The sequence below is a fragment of the Physeter macrocephalus genome, chromosome 8, assembly GCF_002837175.3.
Source record: "Physeter macrocephalus isolate SW-GA chromosome 8, ASM283717v5, whole genome shotgun sequence".
Lineage (NCBI taxonomy): Eukaryota > Metazoa > Chordata > Mammalia > Artiodactyla > Physeteridae > Physeter > Physeter macrocephalus.
This window is the reverse complement of record NC_041221.1, coordinates 148,961,007-148,983,429: the sequence shown is the minus strand read 5'-3', so window position 1 is coordinate 148,983,429 and position 22,423 is coordinate 148,961,007. Positions and strand designations below refer to the sequence as shown.

General features: G+C 39.0%; 1 protein-coding gene across 1 annotated transcript in view; it reads left to right on the top strand.

The window, feature by feature from the left end:
* GEMIN5 (gem nuclear organelle associated protein 5) overlaps positions 1-22,423 on the top strand; it is a 54,722-nt gene that overhangs the window by 12,053 nt on the left and 20,246 nt on the right. Inside the window, exons 10-23 of the mRNA XM_028493459.2 lie at positions 2,368-2,450; positions 3,828-3,964; positions 5,205-5,278; positions 5,985-6,166; positions 10,132-10,271; positions 11,269-11,440; positions 13,490-13,717; positions 14,735-14,848; positions 15,834-15,956; positions 16,733-16,831; positions 17,258-17,395; positions 18,409-18,556; positions 21,614-21,733; positions 22,263-22,419. Of these exons, the coding sequence (XP_028349260.1) occupies positions 2,368-2,450; positions 3,828-3,964; positions 5,205-5,278; positions 5,985-6,166; positions 10,132-10,271; positions 11,269-11,440; positions 13,490-13,717; positions 14,735-14,848; positions 15,834-15,956; positions 16,733-16,831; positions 17,258-17,395; positions 18,409-18,556; positions 21,614-21,733; positions 22,263-22,419 (1,915 nt within the window). The remainder of the gene's footprint in view (positions 1-2,367; positions 2,451-3,827; positions 3,965-5,204; positions 5,279-5,984; positions 6,167-10,131; positions 10,272-11,268; positions 11,441-13,489; positions 13,718-14,734; positions 14,849-15,833; positions 15,957-16,732; positions 16,832-17,257; positions 17,396-18,408; positions 18,557-21,613; positions 21,734-22,262; positions 22,420-22,423) is intronic.

The following is a 22,423-nucleotide window of genomic DNA, read 5'->3' as shown; positions in this document are numbered from 1 at the left end:
TCTCATTGCGGTGGCTTCTCTTGTTGCGGAGCACGGGCCCTAGGCACACAGGCTTCAGTAGTTGTGGCACACGGACTCAGCAGTTGTGGCTCGCGGGCTCTAGAGTGCAGGCTCAGTAGTTGTGGCGCACGGGCTTAGTAGCTCCGTGGCTTGTAGGATCTTCCTGGACCAGGGCTCAAACCCGTGTCCCCTGCCTTGGCAGGAGGATTCTTAACCACTGCACCACCTGGGAAGCCCCACACTCATTTTTTTTTTACCTCTGTCTGAGGCTGCTTTCATGCTACCACAGCAGAGTGGACAAGGTGTGACAGAAATTGCATGTTTCACAAAGCCTGAAGCACTGACTATCTGGCCCTTTACAGAAAAAGTTTGCCTAAAGATCATTTGTATCTAAGTGAGAATCATTCACTATACTGTGAAGCTAACCTTTTTATATGCCAGTTTTTTAGGTACTTATGTATAACTGAATACGCGTTAACTATTTTTCTTCATTTCTAACTTTTTTTTTAAAAGGCTACACTATTTCAAAGAAGTATTTAATAAAATAAAACTATATATCAATTTAAATAGGTTTGTGTCATCACAAAACTGCTGACTAATTCTGGTAAATTACTATCATTTGGTTATTATAAGCTGAATATCCAAACTGATACCAGCAAAGGTATGCAGTAGGAGGAAGGATGTTGCTGTAGATACATTGTTAGTATTCAGCCAGAAATGCTTATTCTACTTCTTTCAGCCAAAGAAGAATTGGTTCATTGTCTAGAGTGATAATGATAAATGTGTCAGATACATGGAGATAAAGAAGTCAAGAGCTAAGTTAGTTCAGTCATAGGTTCTAGAATCCTGGAATTCTAAAATCATACAAAGAATACAGTATATGTTAAAGGTAATAACCGCACTGCCCTGTCCTGACACATCACATATCATTAATCACCACAGTGACCTTCAGAAATACCCTGAAGAGCAACATTTCTTTAAAAAAAAAAAAAAAAAATCAAAAACTCAAAAAGAACTACCATATGATCCAGCAATTCCACTCCTGGGTATATATCCAAAAAAACCAAAAACACTAATTCAAAAAGATACATGCACCCCAGTGTTCACAGCAGCATTATTTACAACTGCCTAGATATGGAAGCAACCTAAGTGTCTATCAACAGATGAAAGGACAAAAAAGTTGTGTATACACATACACACACACACACACACACACACACACAATGGAATAACTACTCAGCCATAAAAAATAATGAAATTTTGCCATTTGAAGCAACGTGGATGGATGTGGAGGGCATTATGTGAAGTGAAATAAGTCAGACAGAGAAAGACAAATACTGTATGCTATCACTTACATGTGGAATCTAAAAAATACAACAAACTAGTGAATATAACAAAAAAGAAGCAGACTCACAGATACGGAGAATAAACTAGTGGTTGGGGTGGGGTGGACTATAGGGGTGGGGGAGTGGGAGGTACAAACTATTGGGTATAAGAGAGGCTCAAGGATGTACTATACAACATGGGGAATAGAGCCTGTATTTTGTAATAATTAAATGGAAAGTAACCTTTAAAAACTAAAACAAATTTTAAATTTTTAATTAAATAAATAAGTGCATTATTAGGTAGAAAAGATGGAAGAAATGAATGTTTGTGAAGAATAAAAATATTAATCCAGGAAAAAAAACTTTATAATCTATCTACTCTAAAATCTTGGGAATTCCCTGGCGGTCCAGTGGTTAGGACTCCGAGCTTCCACCGCAGGGGGCACGGGTTCAATCCCTGGTTGGGAACCAAGATCCCAAAAGCCGCAAGGCACGGCCAAAAAAATAAAATGAAATAAAATCTTGTCTTAGTTTAAGAATGTGATGTTAATGACAGGGTAAGCCAAAAATGACTTCCAGTCTTTTACTTGAATATAAGGTGGATACATTTGCATAGTGATAATATATCCTTAGCAGTAACCTTAGTTCTGGGCTTAACAGTTTGCATTTTCTGTCTTGTCCTGTTTTTCTCTAGTTGTGAGAGCCTTTACACTGGTATGTAACTACAGTAATATTAGAATATTTGACAGAGATGGGGAAAATGATCCCAAGCTGGCCATTTGGGGAGGTTAAAAAAATTTTTTTACTGGGTGAAGTATGTTCGGGACTTAATTATTTTGTTAGTAGCTATCATTACATGGTATATTATTTAAGTGTTTGCTTGTTTACAGTCAGTTATTTGGAGAAGGGTACTGTGAAATTATTTTTCTTTAATATCAGCAACTAAGTTTATATAACAGGCAACTTTTTGAAAAAGATGGTCTGTTTTCCACTATATCTTTTTGTTTTAAGTCTTTCTGTTTGTAATCCCTCTCCCCCCGAGACCTCCACAGATTTCTAGCACATATCACAAGAAGACTGTATACTCCTTAGCCTGGGGGCCACCAGTACCCTCCATGGCACTCGGTAAGTGTGAGTCATTCTGTAACAAACGGGAGAGTATTCTCTTTCTTTCAACTTAATCCTAGGATATGCAACCTGGAAAGAGTCATAAATATTCTAGTGCAGTGATTACTTAAGCAAGCTGCTATGTCCCCAGGGGTCCATGAGGGCAGTTGTAACAGGTGATAAATTAGAAAGCATTCACCCAGAATAAGCCTCTCCAAACTCCAAACTAAAGCATATTTGGTCTCTTTGAGCTGAATTTTTTCATTGTGAATATAGTTATCTCATGCTGGGTCCTGATACCTAGTCTAATGATTTTCACTAAAATTTGCTATCACCTTTTAATTTTATCAGAATTATAATGTTGGGAATTCCCTGGCGGTCCAGTGGTTAGGACTCCGTGCTCTTACTGCCAAGGGCCCAGGTTCAATCCCTGGTCCAAAAACTAAGATACCACAGGCCATGCTGTGTGGCCAAAAAAATAAATAAATAAAGTAAGATATGCAATTTATTAAAAAAACAAAATTTTTTTTAAAAAAATTATAATGTTAATGATCATCTGTTTTCACCTACAGTTAAAGCAAACTTAGAATTTCTCAAATGATCTCTTGTTGCCTTTGACTGTATTCTGACCCTTTTCCTTTTCTAACCCCTCAGCCTTATCTTTCTCTTTCTTATGCCTGCAGTGGAAGGTCTTGCAGAGTTTTAAAAATGAGTGTGTTCAGCAAAAGTCTTTGGTAATCTTTTCTTCACCATATATAATGGAACATCTGTAAATTTCCATAATAATGTAAACGTTTACAGTGTAAATCATCAGAACTCAAGCAGCATTGCCGTGGTAGTTCGTTCATTCATTCATTCAGCAAATGTTGATCCTTGATTTGTGCCAAGCACAGTTCTAGCAGTGGTGAAAATAAAACTTGCCCTTAAAGAAACCCACCAGAACCACTTTGCTTCTTAAAAATCAACAGGATGATTGCTGCAACACCAAAGAAATCACTGCTTTGAGTACAGCTTCTTACAGTTAGTCATAGCAAGTCCTGCAGCTCAATATATTTAAATGCCCAAGAGTACTTGTTTCGGTAAGAGAAGGTAAATACCCCAAAACTTTGAAAACATGTTTTCTGATCCCAGCTTTGGCACCCCTACTATTTTGAGTGGCAGAACAATGTTTAAAGCAAATACGTTGTATTATAAATATTAATGTAGAATTAATACACCCTGTTTACTTCTGCCCCCAACAACTGTGTTCAGATGCAAAGAACAGTGACTTTATTCCAATAAATTAATGTAATTCTTTTAAAACATCTCATAGTATGATATGGTCATACTATAGCAACAAATAGTTAAGCTGGTGAAGTACAAAACTGATAAGCTTTCTTTTCTTATCTCATATAGGAGGAGAAGGGGACAGACCTTCCCTCACTTTATACAGCTGTGGAGGGGAAGGGATTGTCTTACAACACAAGCCCTGGAAGCTTAGTGGAGAGGCCTTTGACATCAACAAACTCATCAGGGACACCAATTCAATCAAAGTGAGTTCTTGTGGTCTAAAGTCTTCTCATGATCTCTCCACCTTCTTGGCTTCTCATCTTGCATGATAAATGCCTTTATAAGAGGTATCCATTATGCTCAGGCAGATTTCAAGCTTCTCTCAATTGCAATGGTGATTTATTATAAACTTTCCGATCTTGAATATAAAGCAGACTTTTCACGCCAGCCACTTTCTCCAGAGTGAGGTGTTTGTAAAAATAATTTTTAATATGGTATTCAAGTGTGGCTATAAGGTATTTTGCTCAAGACAGAATTGTCACTTTGTTTTTAATTTTTTTAGTGAAATAATTACAGATTTATACAAAAGTTGCAAAAATAATTTCCTTATATCGTTGACTGAGATATCCACATTTAGCCACATTTTCTTTACCATCCTATCAATGTATCTGTATGCCAGAACTGTCTTTTTAAATGAAACCATAAATGTTGAGATTTCCTTACTCTTTCAAATGAGCATTTTTTACTGTTGCTCATTATTTTGTATGGCTAGCATAAAAATAACATTTAATCATAAATTGAATTATTTTTGTTGACTGTATTCCTTCATGTCTTAAATGTTATCTGAACATTAACATTCAACAATGAATAAAAGAGACAAAATGCCTATTCTTAACAAACTTTTAGTTTTGTGACAGTTAAATGTATGGATCAGAGGCTCATATAAGGAGTTTGGGCTGGAAATAGAAATTTGGAGTCCCTTCACATGAATGGTAGCTAAAGAAGCTGCGGGTATGTATGAGGTGATCTAAAGAGACAAGTAAGAAAAGAAGAGGGCCCAGGCAGCTTTGGGGAACACCAAAAAAAGTTAGGGAAAAAAAAAAAAGATTCTGGAAAAGAAACAGAAGAGATAGGAAGAAAAAAGGGTAGTGTGTATGACTTCTATTAAAAAGGCGATGACCCCCATGTTATCAAAGCCAATGGATTTGTTTCATGTCTTATTGCGGGATAAAAATCATTTTAATTAAGTTTATTTCACAAGGTTAGACACTGCAGACATTTCGTATTTACTGGCCTCTTTTTTTTATCCCATTTAGGAAATCGGATTTCAAATACTTGCTCTTAGTAACTCTTTGGAGAATTATGTAGATTATTTATAAGAATGGCAGTTGTACAATTAGAACATTTTTAAACTAGGGATTTTCTTTTTTTTCCCACACTGTCATCACTGATTTGTAAGAAAAACAATGTTTTCAGTCAAGATTGGTTTGTTTTGCTTTCTAGTACAAATTGCCTGTACACACAGAGATCAGCTGGAAAGCAGATGGCAAAATCATGGCTCTTGGCAATGAAGATGGGTATGTGTTTGTTTCTTTAAAAAAAAAAAACTTTGTAATTGCACATATATTTGATCACAAGCTAATGCCATCTGTAATGTTAGTTGGGAAAACCTAGTTGTATTTGATATTCTGACTTATCCTTGATATCCTTAAATGACTCAGCTCTCTGCATCTTTGAGAACTGCAAAATAAGTTAAATATTTTCAGCCCAAAGAAAATGTTTGCCTACTCTGTGTTTTGGCTGTTGTGTGCTTCACAGAATCCTCATCTCCAGAATTAAACTGCCTAAATCTGCCTTCATTTTTTTTTAAAGTAAACCTATGCAGAAATGCTGTTTAGGCCTCACCATGCCCTTTCCAACATCTTTTTGTTTTTGTTTTTGCTTTTTTTAGGGTTTTTTTTCCCTTTCCAATGTTGATCATAGTAACATAGTCCTATTTCAGCCATTTGTTTATTAATTCTTCTTTTAGCTTCTCCCTTGCCCCATTTATTATAAGAGCCTGATAAACACAACTTTCCAGAGATTGTTGAGATTTGTGAAAACTGTTTGAAAGAACTACTTTTTGTATCTGGTTCTTTGCGAGAGAGTAACCTCTGCAGTTTATATAGGGTTATCCTATTCCATTTCACCTTTCTTTGACTGATGGAATGAGGGAGATACCTGTTTGCATTGGACTGTAATTTGAGCATCCATCTTTCTGTCTTGGTATGTTTCTTATTCCAGATCAATAGAAATATTCAGGGTTCCTAACTTGAAACTGATCTGCACCATCCAGCAGCATCACAAGCTTGTGAATACTATTAGCTGGCATCATGAGTATGGCAGCCAGCCAGAGCTGAGCTATCTGATGGCCTCTGGGTCCAACAATGCAGTCATTTATGTGCACAACCTGCAGACCGTCATAGGTAACTTTGGTTTCTTTCCATATTGGGGGTGGTATATGTGTTCCGCTACTTCTTGTTCCAATTTCTGTGCCTTTTTCCTTTCTTTTTGGTATTAAAGTAAATACTACTTTTATTATTTTTCTGCTTTCAAAAGTAGTATATTCACCTTATTTAAAATACAACAAAAGTTTCAAACATGACAAAATTCCCTAATCCCATCCCTCAGTAAAAACCAGTGTTATTAGTTTGCTGCATGTTTTCTCCAGATTTTCTAAACTATAGTTATTGCTATAGTTATTCCAGGCCAGGGGTAGGGATATGACTTTGCATCTTGTGTGAAATTGTCGCTCTCGAAAAAGATTTTGCCAGTTTATATCCCCTTCCCTCAGTGTTTCCATGTGTGACTGCATCTAATTCTCACAGTCCTGGGAGGTAGGTTTTGTTATCTTCATTTTCCTGATTAAATTGAGGCTCAGAGAGGTTAGCTCACTTCCATAATTCCCACAGCTAGTATATGATAGAGCCTAGATTCAAACCCAAATTGTCTAATTGCAGAGTCTGCACGTGTTCTAGTAACTACTAGTCCCTGCCTGGCACGTTGATCTTTTTCATATTTTCATATGATGTATTTATTCCTTAATGAATCTTAAACTTCTCTGAATTTCTTCAGCACCCAGAAGAACCATAATAAGTGGTCAGAGGCGCCTGTTCTTTTAATGTGAAGGAGATGTAATTACTTTTTTTTCTAATATAAAGAAATTATAATGTGACACTAATCTGTTTCCAAAGTGCTGGAGAGTATGTACTGTCAACCACAGTGAAAATTTCAAGTTGACATTTTAAATTTCTCTAGAACTAATTTCCAGTGATTTCCTGAGAATCTTTATTTGTAATAACAAAAAAAAATTTATTCCAGCAGTGACTCTCTCAAATTAAAAGGAATATAGGAAAACTAATAAACTGTACATAGATTTTTCTAATAATAAATAGTAGACAGTTTGTAACTAATAAGCATGATGTGTTAGAAAGCTTATCCTAGTCCTCTGATTCCAAATTAAATATCTACTTTGGCAAAGGACATAAACTTAATTTTTTAAACTGAAGTATAGTTGATTTACAATATCATATTAGTTTTAGGTAGACAACATAGCGATTCAGTATTTTTATAGATTATATCCATTTAAAGTTATTATACAATAATGGCTATATTTCCCTGTGCTATACAATATATCCTTATTGCTTGTTTATTTTATATACAAGTTTGTACCTCTTAATCCCACACTCCCATCTTGCCCCTCCCCTCTGCCCTCTCCCCACTGATAACCACTAGTTTGCTGTCTATATCTGTGAGTCTGTTTCTATTTATTCATTTTATTTTTTAGATTCCACATATAAGTGAAAACATAACAGTATTTGTCTTTCTCAGTCTGACTTATTTCACTTAGCATAATACCCTCTAGGTCTCTTTTGTTGCAAACAGCAGAACTTCCTTCTTTCTTATGACTGAGTAATATTCCATTGTACACATATACCACATCTTTATCCATTCATCTGTTGATGAACATTTAGGTTGCTTCCATATCTTGGCAGTTGTAAATAACGTTGCTATGAACATTGGAGTACATGTATCTTTTAGAATTAGTGTTTTCATATTTTTCGGATATATGCCCAGGAGTGGAATTGCTGGGTCATATGGTACTTCTATTTTTAGTTTTTTGAGGCACCTCCATACTGTTTTCCATAGTGGCTGCACCAGTTACATTCCCACCAATAATGTACTAGAGTTCTCCTTTCTCCACATTGTCACCAACATTTGTTATTTGTGTTTGTGTTTTGTTTTGTGTTTTTTGTTTTTTTTTTTGGCTGCGTTGGGTCTTCGTTGCTGCACGCGGGCTTTCTCTAGTTGCAGCAAGCAGGGGCTACTCTTCATTGCGGTGCATGGGCTTCTTATTGCAGTAGCTTCTCTGTTGCACAGCACAGGCTCTAGGTGTGCGTGCTTCAGTAGTTGTGGCACACGGGCTCAGTAGTTGTGGCTCGCGGGCTCTAGAGCACAGGCTCAGTAGTTGTGGCACACAGCCTTAGTCACTCTGCGGCATGTGGGATCTTCCCGGACCAGGGCTCGAACCCACGTCCCCTGCATTGGCAGGCGGATTCTTAACCACTGTGCCACCAGGAAAGTCCCTATTTGTGTCCTTTTTGATAATAGCCATTCTGACAGGTGTGAGATGATATGATTGTGGTTTTGATTTGCATTTATCTGATGATTAGCGAAGCTGAGCGTCTTTTCATGTGTGTGTTGGCCATATCTTCTTTGGAAAAATGTCTATTCAGGTGTTCTGTCCATTTTTTAATTGGGTTGTTTGTTTTTTTGACACTGAGTTCTATGAGCTGTTTAGGCATTTTGGAAATAATCCCTTATCAGTCATTTGCAAATATTTTCTCCCATTCAGTAGGTTGTCTTTTCGTTTTGTCGATGGTTTCCTTTGCTGTGCAAAAGCTTTTAAGTTTAATTAGGTTCCATTTGTTTACTTTTCCTTTTGTTCCTTTTGCCTTAGGAGACTGATCCAAAAAAAATACTGCTATGATTTATGTCGAAGAGTTCTCTTCTAGGAGTTCTAAGGTTTCAGGTCTCACATTTAGGTCTTTAATCCATTTTGAGTTTATTTTTGTATACGGTGTGAGAAAATGTTGTAATTTCATTCTTTTACAGGTAGCTGTCCAGTTTTCTCAGCATCACTTATTGAAGAGCATTCATTTAATTCTTAAGAGCAGTGCAGGGCTTCCCTGGTGGCGCAGTGGTTGAGAGTCCGCCTGCCAACGCAGGGGACACGGGTTTGTGCCCCGGTCCGGGAAGATCCCACATGCCGCGGAGCGGCTGGGCCCGTGAGCCACGGCCGCTGAGCCTGCACGTCCGGAGCCTGTGCTCCGCAACGGGAGAGGCCAAAACAGTGAGAGGCCCGCGTACCGCAAAAAAAAAAAAAAATGTTTAAAGAGCAGTGCATATCTTTTTCTACTGTAATACTGTCACCCTAGTTTGTTTTTTTTTATTTCATATCTACTGAATAATAGAAAAAGGAAAAAAATGGCCAGAATCCATTTCATTTTATTTTTACCTTCTTATATTTAAATAATTGAGACTTAGAAGAAAGTTGCAAGAATAGTACAAAGGACTCCCATATACCCTTCCACAGATTCAACAACTTATATTTTGTCATACTTGCTTTGTTCTGTGTGTGTGTGTGTATGTATGTATTTTTCCAGACTGTGTTGCATGTGTCATGCCCCATATCCCTTAATATTTGTGTATTTTGTAAGAATAAGGCTATTCCCTTACGTAACCGTAATTCCATTATAAACTTCAGTTAATTTAATACAATAGTTTGATCTGCCATGTTTATTCTAGTGTTGTCAATTGATCCAGTATTGTCCTTTATATCTAGAACAGTCTCTCAGCCTTTTTTTTTTTTTTTTTGCCACACCATGCGGCCTGTGGGATCCTTGTTCCCCAACCAGGGATCGAACCCATGCCCCCTGCATTGGAAGTGTGGAGTCTTAACCACAGGACCACCAGGGAAGTCCCTCATCTTGATTTTTTTGGAAGAATGCCAGCCTGTTATTTTGTAGATGTCCCCTCAATTTGGTTTGGTCTCCTATTTTCTCATGACTAGATTCAGTTCACATTTTTAGCTAGAGTGCCATATACGTGATATGTTCTTGGTATCACAACCAAAATGTATTACTTTCATTTTGATGGCTTTTAGAAAGAAAGAATGATAGCTAACACTTCCTGCAGTAAGCGCATGTGCCAGGCACTGTGGATATGCCTACACACCTAACTACTAAACAACACTGCCCACGTAGAAACAATATTGAAAATCACACAGAAAGCACGTGGCAAAATCTTGACTCTTGCCATGTTAATACCCTCCTTTATGTCTTTCTGTTGTTGTTGCTGGTAGAAATGACATCATCCCCTTGTCTTATAGAGAGCAATCCTGAATCTCCAGTGACCATTACAGAGCCCTACCGGACCCTCTCAGGGCACACAGCCAAGATTACCAGTCTGGCATGGAGTCCACATCATGACGGAAGGCTGATATCTGCTTCCTATGATGGTACAGCTCAGGTACTATTGCGTCCTTGATTCAGTGGGTTCTTCACTATGTACTCTAACTTAAACTCTTCCCTCTTTTCCCCCAGTTTTGTACAGACTCCTTCCCTAACCATTATCTTCTATAGAAAGGGATTTTTCTGAGCTCTAGAGCGCATTTTAGTTCATTAAACATATCTGGGCCCTTGGCAGGCTAAGTTTGGGGTGTTTTTTACTTAGATGAAAGGGGAAATATTAATAGGAACTAGCTAAATTCTGATGTTTTTAAAGATTTCATTCTGACCTGCTGTCAGTTTAATGGACTAAAGTTGATGTGAAAAGTACTCCTCCCATCCTGTTCTATCACAGAATGGTGACTGCAAATAATGAAAAAATATTTCTAATAATAAATTGGTAACTCAGACCTCCAAGTTCTCAAAAATAAAGATGAGATGCCAAACCAGAGGTATGGGGTGAGTTTCGGATACCAGAACCAGAAGAGACCTTAGGATCTATCATCTGTGATGGATGTCTGTCTCAGTATTGAGTGGTAAATGAGCTATCTGCACAGAGCCGAGAGCCAAGACGGGCTACCCTTTGCGCAGTGCAGACTGGAGTAACTCAAGAAACAGCAAGGAAATTGATCATTTGCCCACAGACAGAAGAATCACCTGTGAGAAGTTAGAACCCTAAGCATCCATCACAAGTGCAGGTGTGGGCTCTGAATCAGAATTCTCTTCATGGTATCTGAATCCCCAGCCCAAAAATAACATACAATACTGGTTCAGGACAGTGAAATCCATAGGGCACCATTAAAGCTTACTCAAAATCATCCACATGGGAATGCCTCTATACCCCAGAATACATAAACCTCCCACAGGAAATAGCACTTCTTGAAACTGAACTCCTAAAAGTACAAATCACAAGAGGAAATAAGAGTACACAGATTTTTAAGATTTTTTTCAAAAATGTATACCCCCAAAAAACAATAGAATAACCAGAAATTATTCTCTTGTGTGACTTTTGGTTTTAGGTATGGGATACTCTCCAGGAAGAGCCTCTATGCAATTTCCGAGGACATCGAGGTCGACTGCTTTGCATCGCATGGTCCCCGCTGGATCCAGACTGCATCTACTCAGGGGCAGATGACTTCTGTGTATACAAATGGCTCACTTCCATGCAAGAACATTCCCGACCTCCTCAAGGTCAGTCAAAACCGGGAGCCCATAAAGGCTTGCCTAATTCCCTTTCTCTTTTCCTCAGTAAATGAGTGGACTGGAGTCAAGCAAGGAAGACATTCGTGCAGGGTGGCAGCAACAGGATGGTAGGGTTGGAAGCCCAAGCAAGGATAGCAGCCATGGGGGACCTGAGGACAACACCCAAATAGTAACAAGTATACCTAGCACCCAGATCTTGTTTTCTTTTTTTGTTTGTTTGTTTTGTTTTGTTTTGTTTTTGCCATACGCGGGGCTCTCACTGCTGTGGCCTCTCCCGTGCTCCGGATGCGCAGGCTCAGCGGCCGTGGCTCACGGGCCCAGCCGCTCCGCGGCATGTGGGATCTTCCCGGACCGGGGCACGAACCCATGTCCCCTGCATCGGCAGGCGGACTCTCAACCACTGTGCCACCAGGGAAGCCCCAGATCTTGTTTTCTAAATATCATTCTCCATTAAAAGGGACCGACCAGGGCTTCTGGAGAAACGGCTAATTCCAGGTTAGGACAGGAAAAATACAAGATGAGCCTGCAACATCATATGCCACAAAGGAAGGAAGTGCTCAAAGAGTAGAGATCATCAAAAGGACAAAGAAGCCAGCTTGAAGGGGCTGGCTACCCAAATCTGGGACAATCTGAACTTGAAATAATTAACAGAATTCCATTTCTGGCTATAAAAGAATAACTGGTACCAGATTTGCCCACTCACCAGAAATAGCTAGAAAACTAGACAGAGTATATAAACAACTGGAAATATACCCGAAGACATGAAATGATACATCCATATAAAGACCTATAAAAGAATGCTTATAGCTTTATCTATAATTGCCACAAACCAGAAACAACAACCCAAATGTACATCAGCTGGTAAATAAACTGTGGTATATCCTGTAGTGGAATTCTACTCAGCAATAAAAAACAAGTAACTACTTTTAAACACAACACAATGGATGCATCTCAAAAAGGATTATGCCTAGCAAAAGAAGCTGGGCACAAAGACTAAATACTGTATAGCTAATACAGAGTATGAAATGTAGTTATAGGGCTTCCCTGGCAGTGCAGTGGTTAAGAATCCGCCTGCCAATGCAGGGGCCACGGGTTCGAGCCCTGGTCCGGGAAGATCCCACATGCCACAGAGCATCTAAGCCCATATGCCACAGCTACTGAGCCTGTGCTCTAGAGTCTGCGAGCCACAACTTCTGAGCCCACATGCCACAACTACTGAACCCCGCGCACCTAGAGCCCGTGCTCCGCAACAAGAGAAGCCACTGCAACGAAGAGCCCGTGCACCGCAACAAAGAGTAGCCCGCTCGCCGCAACTAGAGAAAGCCTGCACACAGCAGCAAAGACCCAATGCAGCCAAAAATAAATAAATTTTAAAAAAAAAAAGAAAAGAAATGTAGTTATAAGTCATATGAATTTCTAAAACAGACAAAACTAAACTACAGTGACAGCAAATCAGCGATTGCTTGGGGCAATGAAATGCATAACCTAAATCTAATGAAAAACATAAGGCAGACCCAATTTGAAGGAAATCTGACAAAATAACTATCCTGTAATCTTCATGAGTTTCCAGTCATGAAAGTCAAAATAAAATCTGAGCCTGTTCAGGCTGAAAGAAAGTAGAGACATAACAAGCCAGTGCAACATGTAGTCCTGGATTGATTCCTTTTGCTATAATGGACATTCTTGGTACAACTGGCAGAACTTAAGTGAGATGAGAGTAGACAGAAGTAATGTATCATCGTTAATTTCCTGATTTTAATGGTTGTGCTCTGATGATGTAGGAGAATATCCTTGTTTGTAGGATACACACTCAAGTATTCAGGGGTAAATGGGCATTGTGTTTATGATTTAATGAAATCCCAAAAGGGTTTGGTTTGGTTAACATTTTGATAATATAACTAAGAATTCACTGGGAAGGAAGGGAAAGGGTAAGAATGTTATCAAAAAGAAGAGTAATAAGGTTTTGGAGATTATCTCCTAGAGTGCTTTTAACCAAGAATATATACTTTATCTTTTTCTGAATTGTGATTTCTATAGGCAAGAAAAGTATTGAATTAGAGAAAAAAAGGCTCTCTCAACCTAAGCCAAAGCCCAAAAAGAAGAAAAAGCCCATCTTGAGAGTGGCTGTAAAGCAGGAATTGTGTAATGGGAATGAAGAAGAGAGTGTAAAGGAGAGCTCGGGCCCTGTTGAGAATGGAGTGTCAGACCAGGAGACTGAGGAGGAAGCCCGGGAGCCAGAGCTACCCTGTGGTGTCACCTCGGCAGGTATGTGGCCAAATCCTGTGTTTCACTAACTCTCTAGGACTTAGTAGTCATGACCAGGAAACTAAGCCAGGTCTACCTTTGAAGTGTTAAGGGGATCTAATGGATGATTGGGATGGAAATAGTGAAGTTCTATAGAGAAAACTTATCAATGTGAGCAGGGTAAGACTGTGGGACAAAGTGAAACTAGGGCAATGTATACATAGAAACTTACATAGGGAAAGTTTTAACAATATGATGTCATCGGCCATGTTTACTGAAAGAAACCATTGTCCCTTACAAATATCTGACCTAGAAACTATCACCACTCTGGGAACTTGCAGGCATACAATATAAATAGGACTGACTCATGTTTAATTCTACAGCAGGATATTTTGATGTGACAGAATTTAAAATGGCCAAAATATATGGTACAGAGTCCTCCCCGACCCTCTCCATCCCAAGGGATGGCCACTGGGACCCACAGTTTGGGTAAATAAAGATCTAAAAACTTTAATGGATTTATTTTTTAGATTCATCAGAATGCTTCTTTATCATAAAATGTTCTTTTACCCCTGTAGATCAACAACTTAGTTTGGGTTTTTTGTTTTTTGTGGGTCTTTTTGAGTTCATGGTGTGTACACTCAGGATTGTGACTCTGTATCCCATACACTTTAAATTTCTATTGGTAAAGTTGTTCCTTGTTTGTGTAATTAAATATGCAATTAGTACTTTATCACCCAAGCCAAGTTTGGGAACTCCTAGACCTATGGTATAAAGCTGCAGAGGCTAGAACCTTTATAACTTTTCCTTAGATCAATTAGTCAAGAGTTCTAAGTAATAAACCTACAGATTCCTGGAAGGCAGTTTGTGAGATGGGGAAAGGAAGACTACCCATGCTTCCTATCTGAAATATTTCATCCTATATTTGGGGTAGTAGATAAAATCACACCATTAAGACTGGTATACTCTTAATTTTTAAAAAGAACTAGATTCTACATTGTTCTTATCCAAATTTTTTTCTTTTTCCCCATGATGTAGTTTCTAAAGAACCAGTTATCTGCACTCCAGCATCCTTAGGTTTTGAAAAGTCAAAAGTCACCATTAATAACAAAGTCACTTTACTGAAAAAGGAGGCACCTAAAGAAAAGCCAGGTTGGTATTTAATAATTAAAATATTTGGGGGGATTTACCTAGTGGTGCAGTGATTAAGAATCTGCCTGCCAATGCAGGGGACATGGGTTCAATCCCTGGTCCAGGAAGATCCCATATGCTGCGGAGCAACTAAGTCTGTGCGCCGCAACTACCTGAGCCTGCACTCTAGAGCCCGCGTGCTGTAACTACTGAAGCCTGCGCTCCTAGAGCCCGTGCTCTGCAACAAGAGAAGCTGCCGCAATGAGAAGCCCGCACACCGCAACAAAGAGTAGCCCCCTCTCACCACAACTAGAGAAAGCCTGTGTGCAGCAATGAAGACCCAATGCAGCCAAAAATTTTTTAACAAAAGAATAAAAAACAAATTTATTTGGCTATTACAAACAAATAAATTAAATATTTTGTTAAAGTATCCTCAAATATTACATGCAACTGAAAAATCAAAAGTTTTCAGTTTTTCGTTTTGTTTTAGATTTTTTTATTTTTATTTTTTTTTGGTACGCGGGCCTCTCACTGTTGTGGCCTCTCCCGTTGCGGAGCACAGGCTCCGGACGCGCAGGCTCATCGGCCATGGCTCACGGGCCCAGCCGCTCCGCGGCATGTGGGATCTTCCCGGACCTGGGCACGAACCCGTGTGCCCTGCATCGGCAGGCGGACTCTCAACCACTGCGCCACCAGGGAAGCCCTGTTTTAGATTTTTAATATTTGTGTTTTGATTGTTTCGATTTGGGGTCATTTTTTTTAGTACTTGAGGAACTGTCATTTTGCGGTTGTTGATGTTGCTTCACAAGTGTTCACAGGGACACGTTTGTGTGTGTTGTGAACATTGCCCCCAGCTAATTTAATTTGAAAGCTTCCTTATAAGAGTGGGAACTTTCTCTGCCCAGCAGTATCCCTCCAGTAGGTTACATACACAATGGGCATACATTCAGTTTTGTGTTTTTGATCAGCTCTTCTTCAGACAGTCTATACTTTTATTACATTTCAGAAGCCTTAATCAAGAAGCGAAAAGCTCGTTCCACGCTTCCACTGAGTACAAGTCTGGACCACAGATCCAAAGAGGAGCTTCATCAGGACTGTTTGGTATTAGCCACTGCAAAACACTCCAGAGGTACAGAAATACACTTCCTTGGCCCATCCGTAGTCTTCTGGGAACTGACACATAAGAAGTGCTTGTTTATATGTTATATGAATGAGCCAACAAATGTCCAAAATTGTTGTATTTCTGCATTATCCCTCCCCCACACCCTGCTGCCAGGTTCTGTCTGCACTCTGACCACTGTCAGCACTCTTCAGTGCCTTGGAGACATAATGCTTTGCTTTACTATTAGAAATCAAGTTGTTGCCAGCCATATGGGTGCTGGAATTGGTATGATGGCTTAAATATCTCAGCGTGAATCAATTCCATCAACTGTTTTTCCCCAGTAAGCAGCAGCATGTACATGTAGGAAAAAAAGTCATTTGCTCATTGGAAATAACCCTTAATACGGCAGTTCCTTTAAAAATTTTTGATGGAAGTTTTTGTTTATAGAAGGTTTTTTGGTTTCAGTTTTTCAAACCCCTCACCTAATGTGTGTTATTTTGACATTTGAGCAACTTTTTTCTTTTTAATTCTGAATTTTATGTGTTGAAAAGGGATGCACATGATAAAATGAAATTCAAACAGTATAAAACCTGAGCCTAACAAACCTGACAAACAAAACCTCAGAAAGTATTTTCATATTTTGCTATCTTTGTAACCAGCAGGGGTCTCTGTTAGGGTAAACAAGGGCACAGGACTCTTTTTCTCAGCATCTGAAATGGGTGTTACATACATGCGGAAGTAACTGGACAGAAAACAGTAACCTATTAAATGACTTCATCTGAATTTTTGTCTTTTTGAATTAGCAGAGCCAAAGGACGATGTGTCTGCTGATCTTGAGGAAAGGTTTCACCTGGGGCTTTTCACAGACAGGGCTACCCTGTACAGAATGATTGAGGTTGAAGGTGAGACTAGTCCAATCAACACAATCCTGTCCATCTGCACACTCCTCTAACGCTTTATACATACCTCTTTTACGGCTGCCATCCTGTGGTACGGTAATGGTTAGTTTTACATGTCAGCTAACTAGGTTTTGAGTTTCCCTATTTGCATGTTCACAAACAACCCTCACTCGCATCTGTCACAGGACCCTAAACATACAGTGTTCATTCTGAGTGTCTGAGTGCAAGTGAAAGTGGGTGGGTGGGTGGACAAGTGACTGAATGGGCTTCAGTCCCCATTATGAACACTCTGGGAAGTGACTTACCCATCAGCCAGTGACTACATATTCTAGGAATTTATTCCTGTCATTCAGCCTGCCTTTCTTTTTCTAGAAGACAGTGCAGACAGATGTTTCTGAAACATCTTCCAAATATTTCTCCTCCAAACAGGAAAAGGTCACTTGGAAAATGGCCACCCTGAATTATTTCACCAGCTCATGCTTTGGAAAGGAGATCTAAAAGGTGTTCTGCAGACTGCAGCAGAAAGAGGGGAGCTGACAGACAATCTTGTGGCTATGGCACCAGTCGGTATGTTCTTTTCAACAAAAGCCCTAGCATCTCTAGGATACATCCACTAAAGATAGACATTGTCTTGAAGGACAGTTTGGCCATGTCTAATAATTAAATTTAAAATCCACATCCCTTTGACCCAGCAGTTCTAACTGTAGGAATTTAACTGCACCTACGCATGCAAAATGGCAGATATATATGGACTATGACTGCAGTGGTATTTGTAATAGCAAAAGATCGCAAGAACCTCTATGTCCATCAGTATAAAACTGGTTACATCTTGTATATCTATACAGTAGAAACTCCTATAGATACCCAAAAAATGAGGCAGCTCTGTACATTCTGATACAGAATGGAGCTCCAAAATTTAGTTAAGTGAAAAGAATCAAGGTATAGATGCACAACAGATTATTTAATACTCTGTCATTGATACTTATACATGTGTGGTTATATATTCATAGATTATTGCCAAAGGTTTCAAAAGAAACTAATAATAACGGTTGTCTCCAGGGAAAGGAATTTGGACAAGTTTGGATAGTAGGGTGCCAGGATAACAAGGAAATTTTTTATGCCATGCCTCATTCTTTAGCTTTTTATTGAAGTATGCCAGAGAGAGAGATAGAAGTACACAGGTCACGAGTGTACTTGAATTTCACTAACTGAATACACCCTTGTAACTAGCACCCATATCAAGAAACCTAACATTACCAGCACCCTAGAAGCTTCTCTCATGCTCCCTTTCAGTCAGTCTACGTGCACCCCAACAAGGGTAAGCACTGTCTGACTTCCATACTCATGTACATTTGAATTTTGTACTATTTTTTATATATTACATAATCAGAGAAACAATTTACATTTCAAAATGTAGGGATGGGGAGAGGTAGATGAAACAGATGATCAGATGAAACAGCAACTGAATTACTATCTGAGTGTTCTGCTTAATGCAGTGACTAACAACAAGCATTTGCAACCCAAATGTACATGCTTTTTTTCCTTAAATCTGCTGGGTTTTTTTGTTTGTTTGTTTTAAGCCGGTTACCACGTGTGGGTATGGGCCGTGGAAGCTTTTGCCAAACAACTGTGTTTTCAGGACCAGTATGTCAAGGCTGCCTCTCACCTACTTTCTATCCACAAAGTGTATGAAGCAGTGGAGCTGCTCAAGTCAAACCATTTCTACAGGTCTGTATGACCCAACAGTTGAACCAGCAGTTGGATGTAATGTGAAATTAATCTACATAACAGTTCTGTTTCATGATAACCACCATAAAACCTTTACTGTAATTAAACATCTCAAATGTACACAAATGTATGTTCACTAGCTTAAACATCAGTGCACCCACCACCTATACTTAACAAATGTTAACTTTCAGCAATATTTGCTACTGATATTTTTTTTAATTTCTTTATTGTTAAAATAATACAAATAAAGAAAAGAGCACGATACAAATGAACAGCTTAATGAATTACTAAGAGAGGAATTTTTTTAAGCCCCACCTGTGAAGTGAGAAGTATAACATTCCAGACTTAGTTGAATTGCCTTTCCCCAATTCTGTCCTCATCCCTTCTCTAGCAGTAACCACTCTTCTGAGACTGGTGTGAATCCTTTCTGTTCAAGTTATTATTCTTCCACTACAGTACATATTTAAGTACAGAAAACAAAAGCAACAAAATATTTCTTATAGACAGCATACAGTTGTCTTGTTTTTTATCCAGTCTGATAGTCTCTGCCTTTTAATTGGAGTGTTTTAATGTAAATATTAGTGCAACTGATTTAAATCTACCATCTTGCTATTTCATTTCTTCTTTTCCTGCTTTCTTTCAGATTAAATATTTTTTTATCTCCAGTACTGGCATCAGCTATAATCCTTTATTTTTTTTAATGGTTACTTTAGGGTTTAGGATGAGCATTTTTAACTTACCAGTTTACCTTCAGATAATATTGTACTACTTTTTGCATACATCATACTTCTTTCTTTCTTCCTGTCCCTTCCACTATTGCTGTCATATATTTCACATACTATATACATGTTATAACCCCACATTACAATATTAGAATTCTTGCTTTAAACAATTACCTTTAAGTTTTTAAACATTTTCTTATATTTGCCCATATATTTATTTCCAGCACTTTCCATTCTCTTATGTAGATCCAAGTTTCCAATTGCTGTCAATTCCTTCTTTCCCGTGAAGAACTTCAACATTTTTTTTGTAGTGTGGTCCCGCTGGTGACATATGTATTCCATCAACTTTTGTTTGTCTATAAAAGTCTTTAATTTTGCCTCTATTTTAAAGGATCTTTCACAGTGGGTGTAGACTTCTAGATTGGAAGGTTCTGTCATTCTGTGCTTCATAGATAATCATTCCATTTTTCTTGGCTTGCATTGTTGACTTGACTACTGCATTTATTCTTATCTTTGTTACACAGGAACTATGTCTTTTTTCTCTGTTTTTAGGACTTTCTCCACCACTGATTTTCAGCCATTTCATATGATGGCTTTGGTGAGACTTTCTTTTTATCCTATTTTGGTGTGTTGTCTTCCTTTAGAGAATGCCAGACTCTGTTTTGGCAAGCCATAAAGTTACCTGCAGATCAACTTGATCTTTTCCTGGCTGTTTTAAGCTTTCTTAGGGCAAGTTCAGAGAAATCCATACTCTAGAATTAGTCTGCCCTCCTGCCTTCTGGTGTCTTTACCAAATGCCTTGTGTAAGTCAACAAATCAGAACTCAAACGTCTGGGTGGTCAAAACTCGTATGTCTCCACACCCTGAGTGAGCCCTGGGAATTATTCAGCTTATCATTCCCTGATTATTCTTTGTACAGCCTTAAGGACTTTCCTCCGTATGCACAGCTTTGTGTTTAAACCAGAGACTCAACAGGATCCCTAAGCACCGTTGTGGAGCTCTTTCTCTGGACAGCTTCTTCCTTCCTACTATCCTGCCCCACAAATTCCAATTGCTTCGTCTCCCCTCAGCCCTGACTGCTGAAGCTCTGCTGGGATTCCTTCTGGGAAAATGGTTTTAGGCAGAAAGCCAGGGCCATGATTGGGCTCACAACATTTGTTTCCTTCTCTCCGGGATGAGAGTCCTGTGCTGCCTGGTGTCCAATGGCTGAAAACAGTTGCTTCATACCTATTTTCTCCAATGTTTTAATTTTGCAACAGGAGGATACGTCTGGTCCTAGTTGTCACTCCATGATGGCTGGAAGTAGAGGTCTCAAATTATGTACTTCTTAAATATTGCTGTGTCTAAATCACCTTAGTCTAAAACACTTTTATTCCAGCTACAACTTTATGTTGGCTGCAACTCAGAAGTTGTATGTCATTTGGAAAATAGTAGTTCAGTCAGTTAACACAGATCCTCCAAATGTTAACACATCTCACTATAAAATATCAAAAAAAAAATCACATTCCTTACTTCATCAGAAAAGTCTTTAACTTTGGGGAAGCCGTCAAGCTCACAGTGGCAGGCACAAGTTTCCTAAAACTAATTTTCACCTGAAAGCTCAAATTTTATCATTGGCAACAGTACTGTTGGTTGTTTTCTGTGAAATGACAGGCTTACTTTGTTCATTTTTGAGAAAACATCTGCCAAATACTCAACACTAAATAACTATAGTTTGTTTGTTAGTCATTCTTTTAAGAAGTAATTAGATTCCATCTAAAAAAAAAGCAACTAGTTCAGCTTGCAATTCATTCATACAAGTTCTTCATAGAGAGAACCACTGTACTTGGGAATTCAGCAAAGAACACAAAATGTTCTTCCCATTTTGTCACACAGAATATTAACAGGATATGCAAGATTTACTGAAATTAATCATTTTTCCTTTTCAAGGAAATTTACCTTTTTTTTTTAAAGACAAGGGCCACTAACTGGATTCTTGCTCCAGATGCCAGCAGTTTACCCACCATTGCTTTCGCATAATCAGTACAAATGTCAACACACTGAGAAAAGGCAAATAACCTCTTGACATTATTGTGAAAATAGTCTTGACCTCATGAACCCCCTGAAAGAGCCTTTGGAACTCCAGGAATCCACAAACCACACTTTAAGAACTGCTGACATAGGTGAAGAATTGAGCACAGCACACAGTTCTAACTTGCCCTGTAATGCAGAGATACAGTTTTTTTTTACGGGAAGTTGGAACAAGACAGACAACACAAAGGGAATGGCTAATCCTACCTTGCAGCCCCTCCTAGGGCCTCTTTCAGATTGGCTAATTACCTATTCTTGCCTCTAGGGAGGCTATTGCAATTGCCAAGGCCCGGCTGCGCCCAGAGGACCCGATCCTGAAAGACCTGTACCTCAGCTGGGGAGCCATCCTAGAAAAAGATGGCCATTATGCCTTAGCAGCCAAATGGTAAGTCTGAGGGCAACAGGAGTGCACCCAAACAAAGAAGAGCTTCTGAAAGAGCTGGACAAGGATGGAAGAAAGAAGTTTAGAGGTGGGGGTGAAATAACTAGCAAATTAAAAAGCGTATATGTATTAAAGCCAGCTTCATAAGATTCACCAGGATCTACCTACTTGGTATTTATGTAAGTCACCATAACTTCAAGAAATCCAAGTCATGGACTTGGAAATCACTCCTTTCTTTAGGGATGTCTTGTATCATTAAATATGGGAAATGGGAGGGAATGACTCCTCTGCTTGGGTTCAACTCAGCAACTGCTGAAGTTCCTTTATTTCCTTAACCTGTATAATGCTGCCTCTTCAGCTTCTGCTGCACTGGCCTCAGCCTTCACAGGGACAGCCACAGGTAATAACACACCTGGGACCACAGAAAGGCACGCAAGGCAAAGTGGACAGAAAGAAATGATTCAACCCTCTGGGGAGCAGGAGTAGGCGATCTGTTTATGACACTTTGCTTGAGTTTTCTTTTGTATTTTAGCTATTTAGGAGCCACTTCAGCTTATGATGCAGCCAAAGTTTTGGCCAAAAAGGGGGATGTGGCATCACTTAGAACGGCTGCAGAATTGGCTTCCATCGTAGGAGAGAATGAGTTGTCTGCTACCCTGGCTCTCAGATGTGCCCAAGAACTGCTTCTGGCCA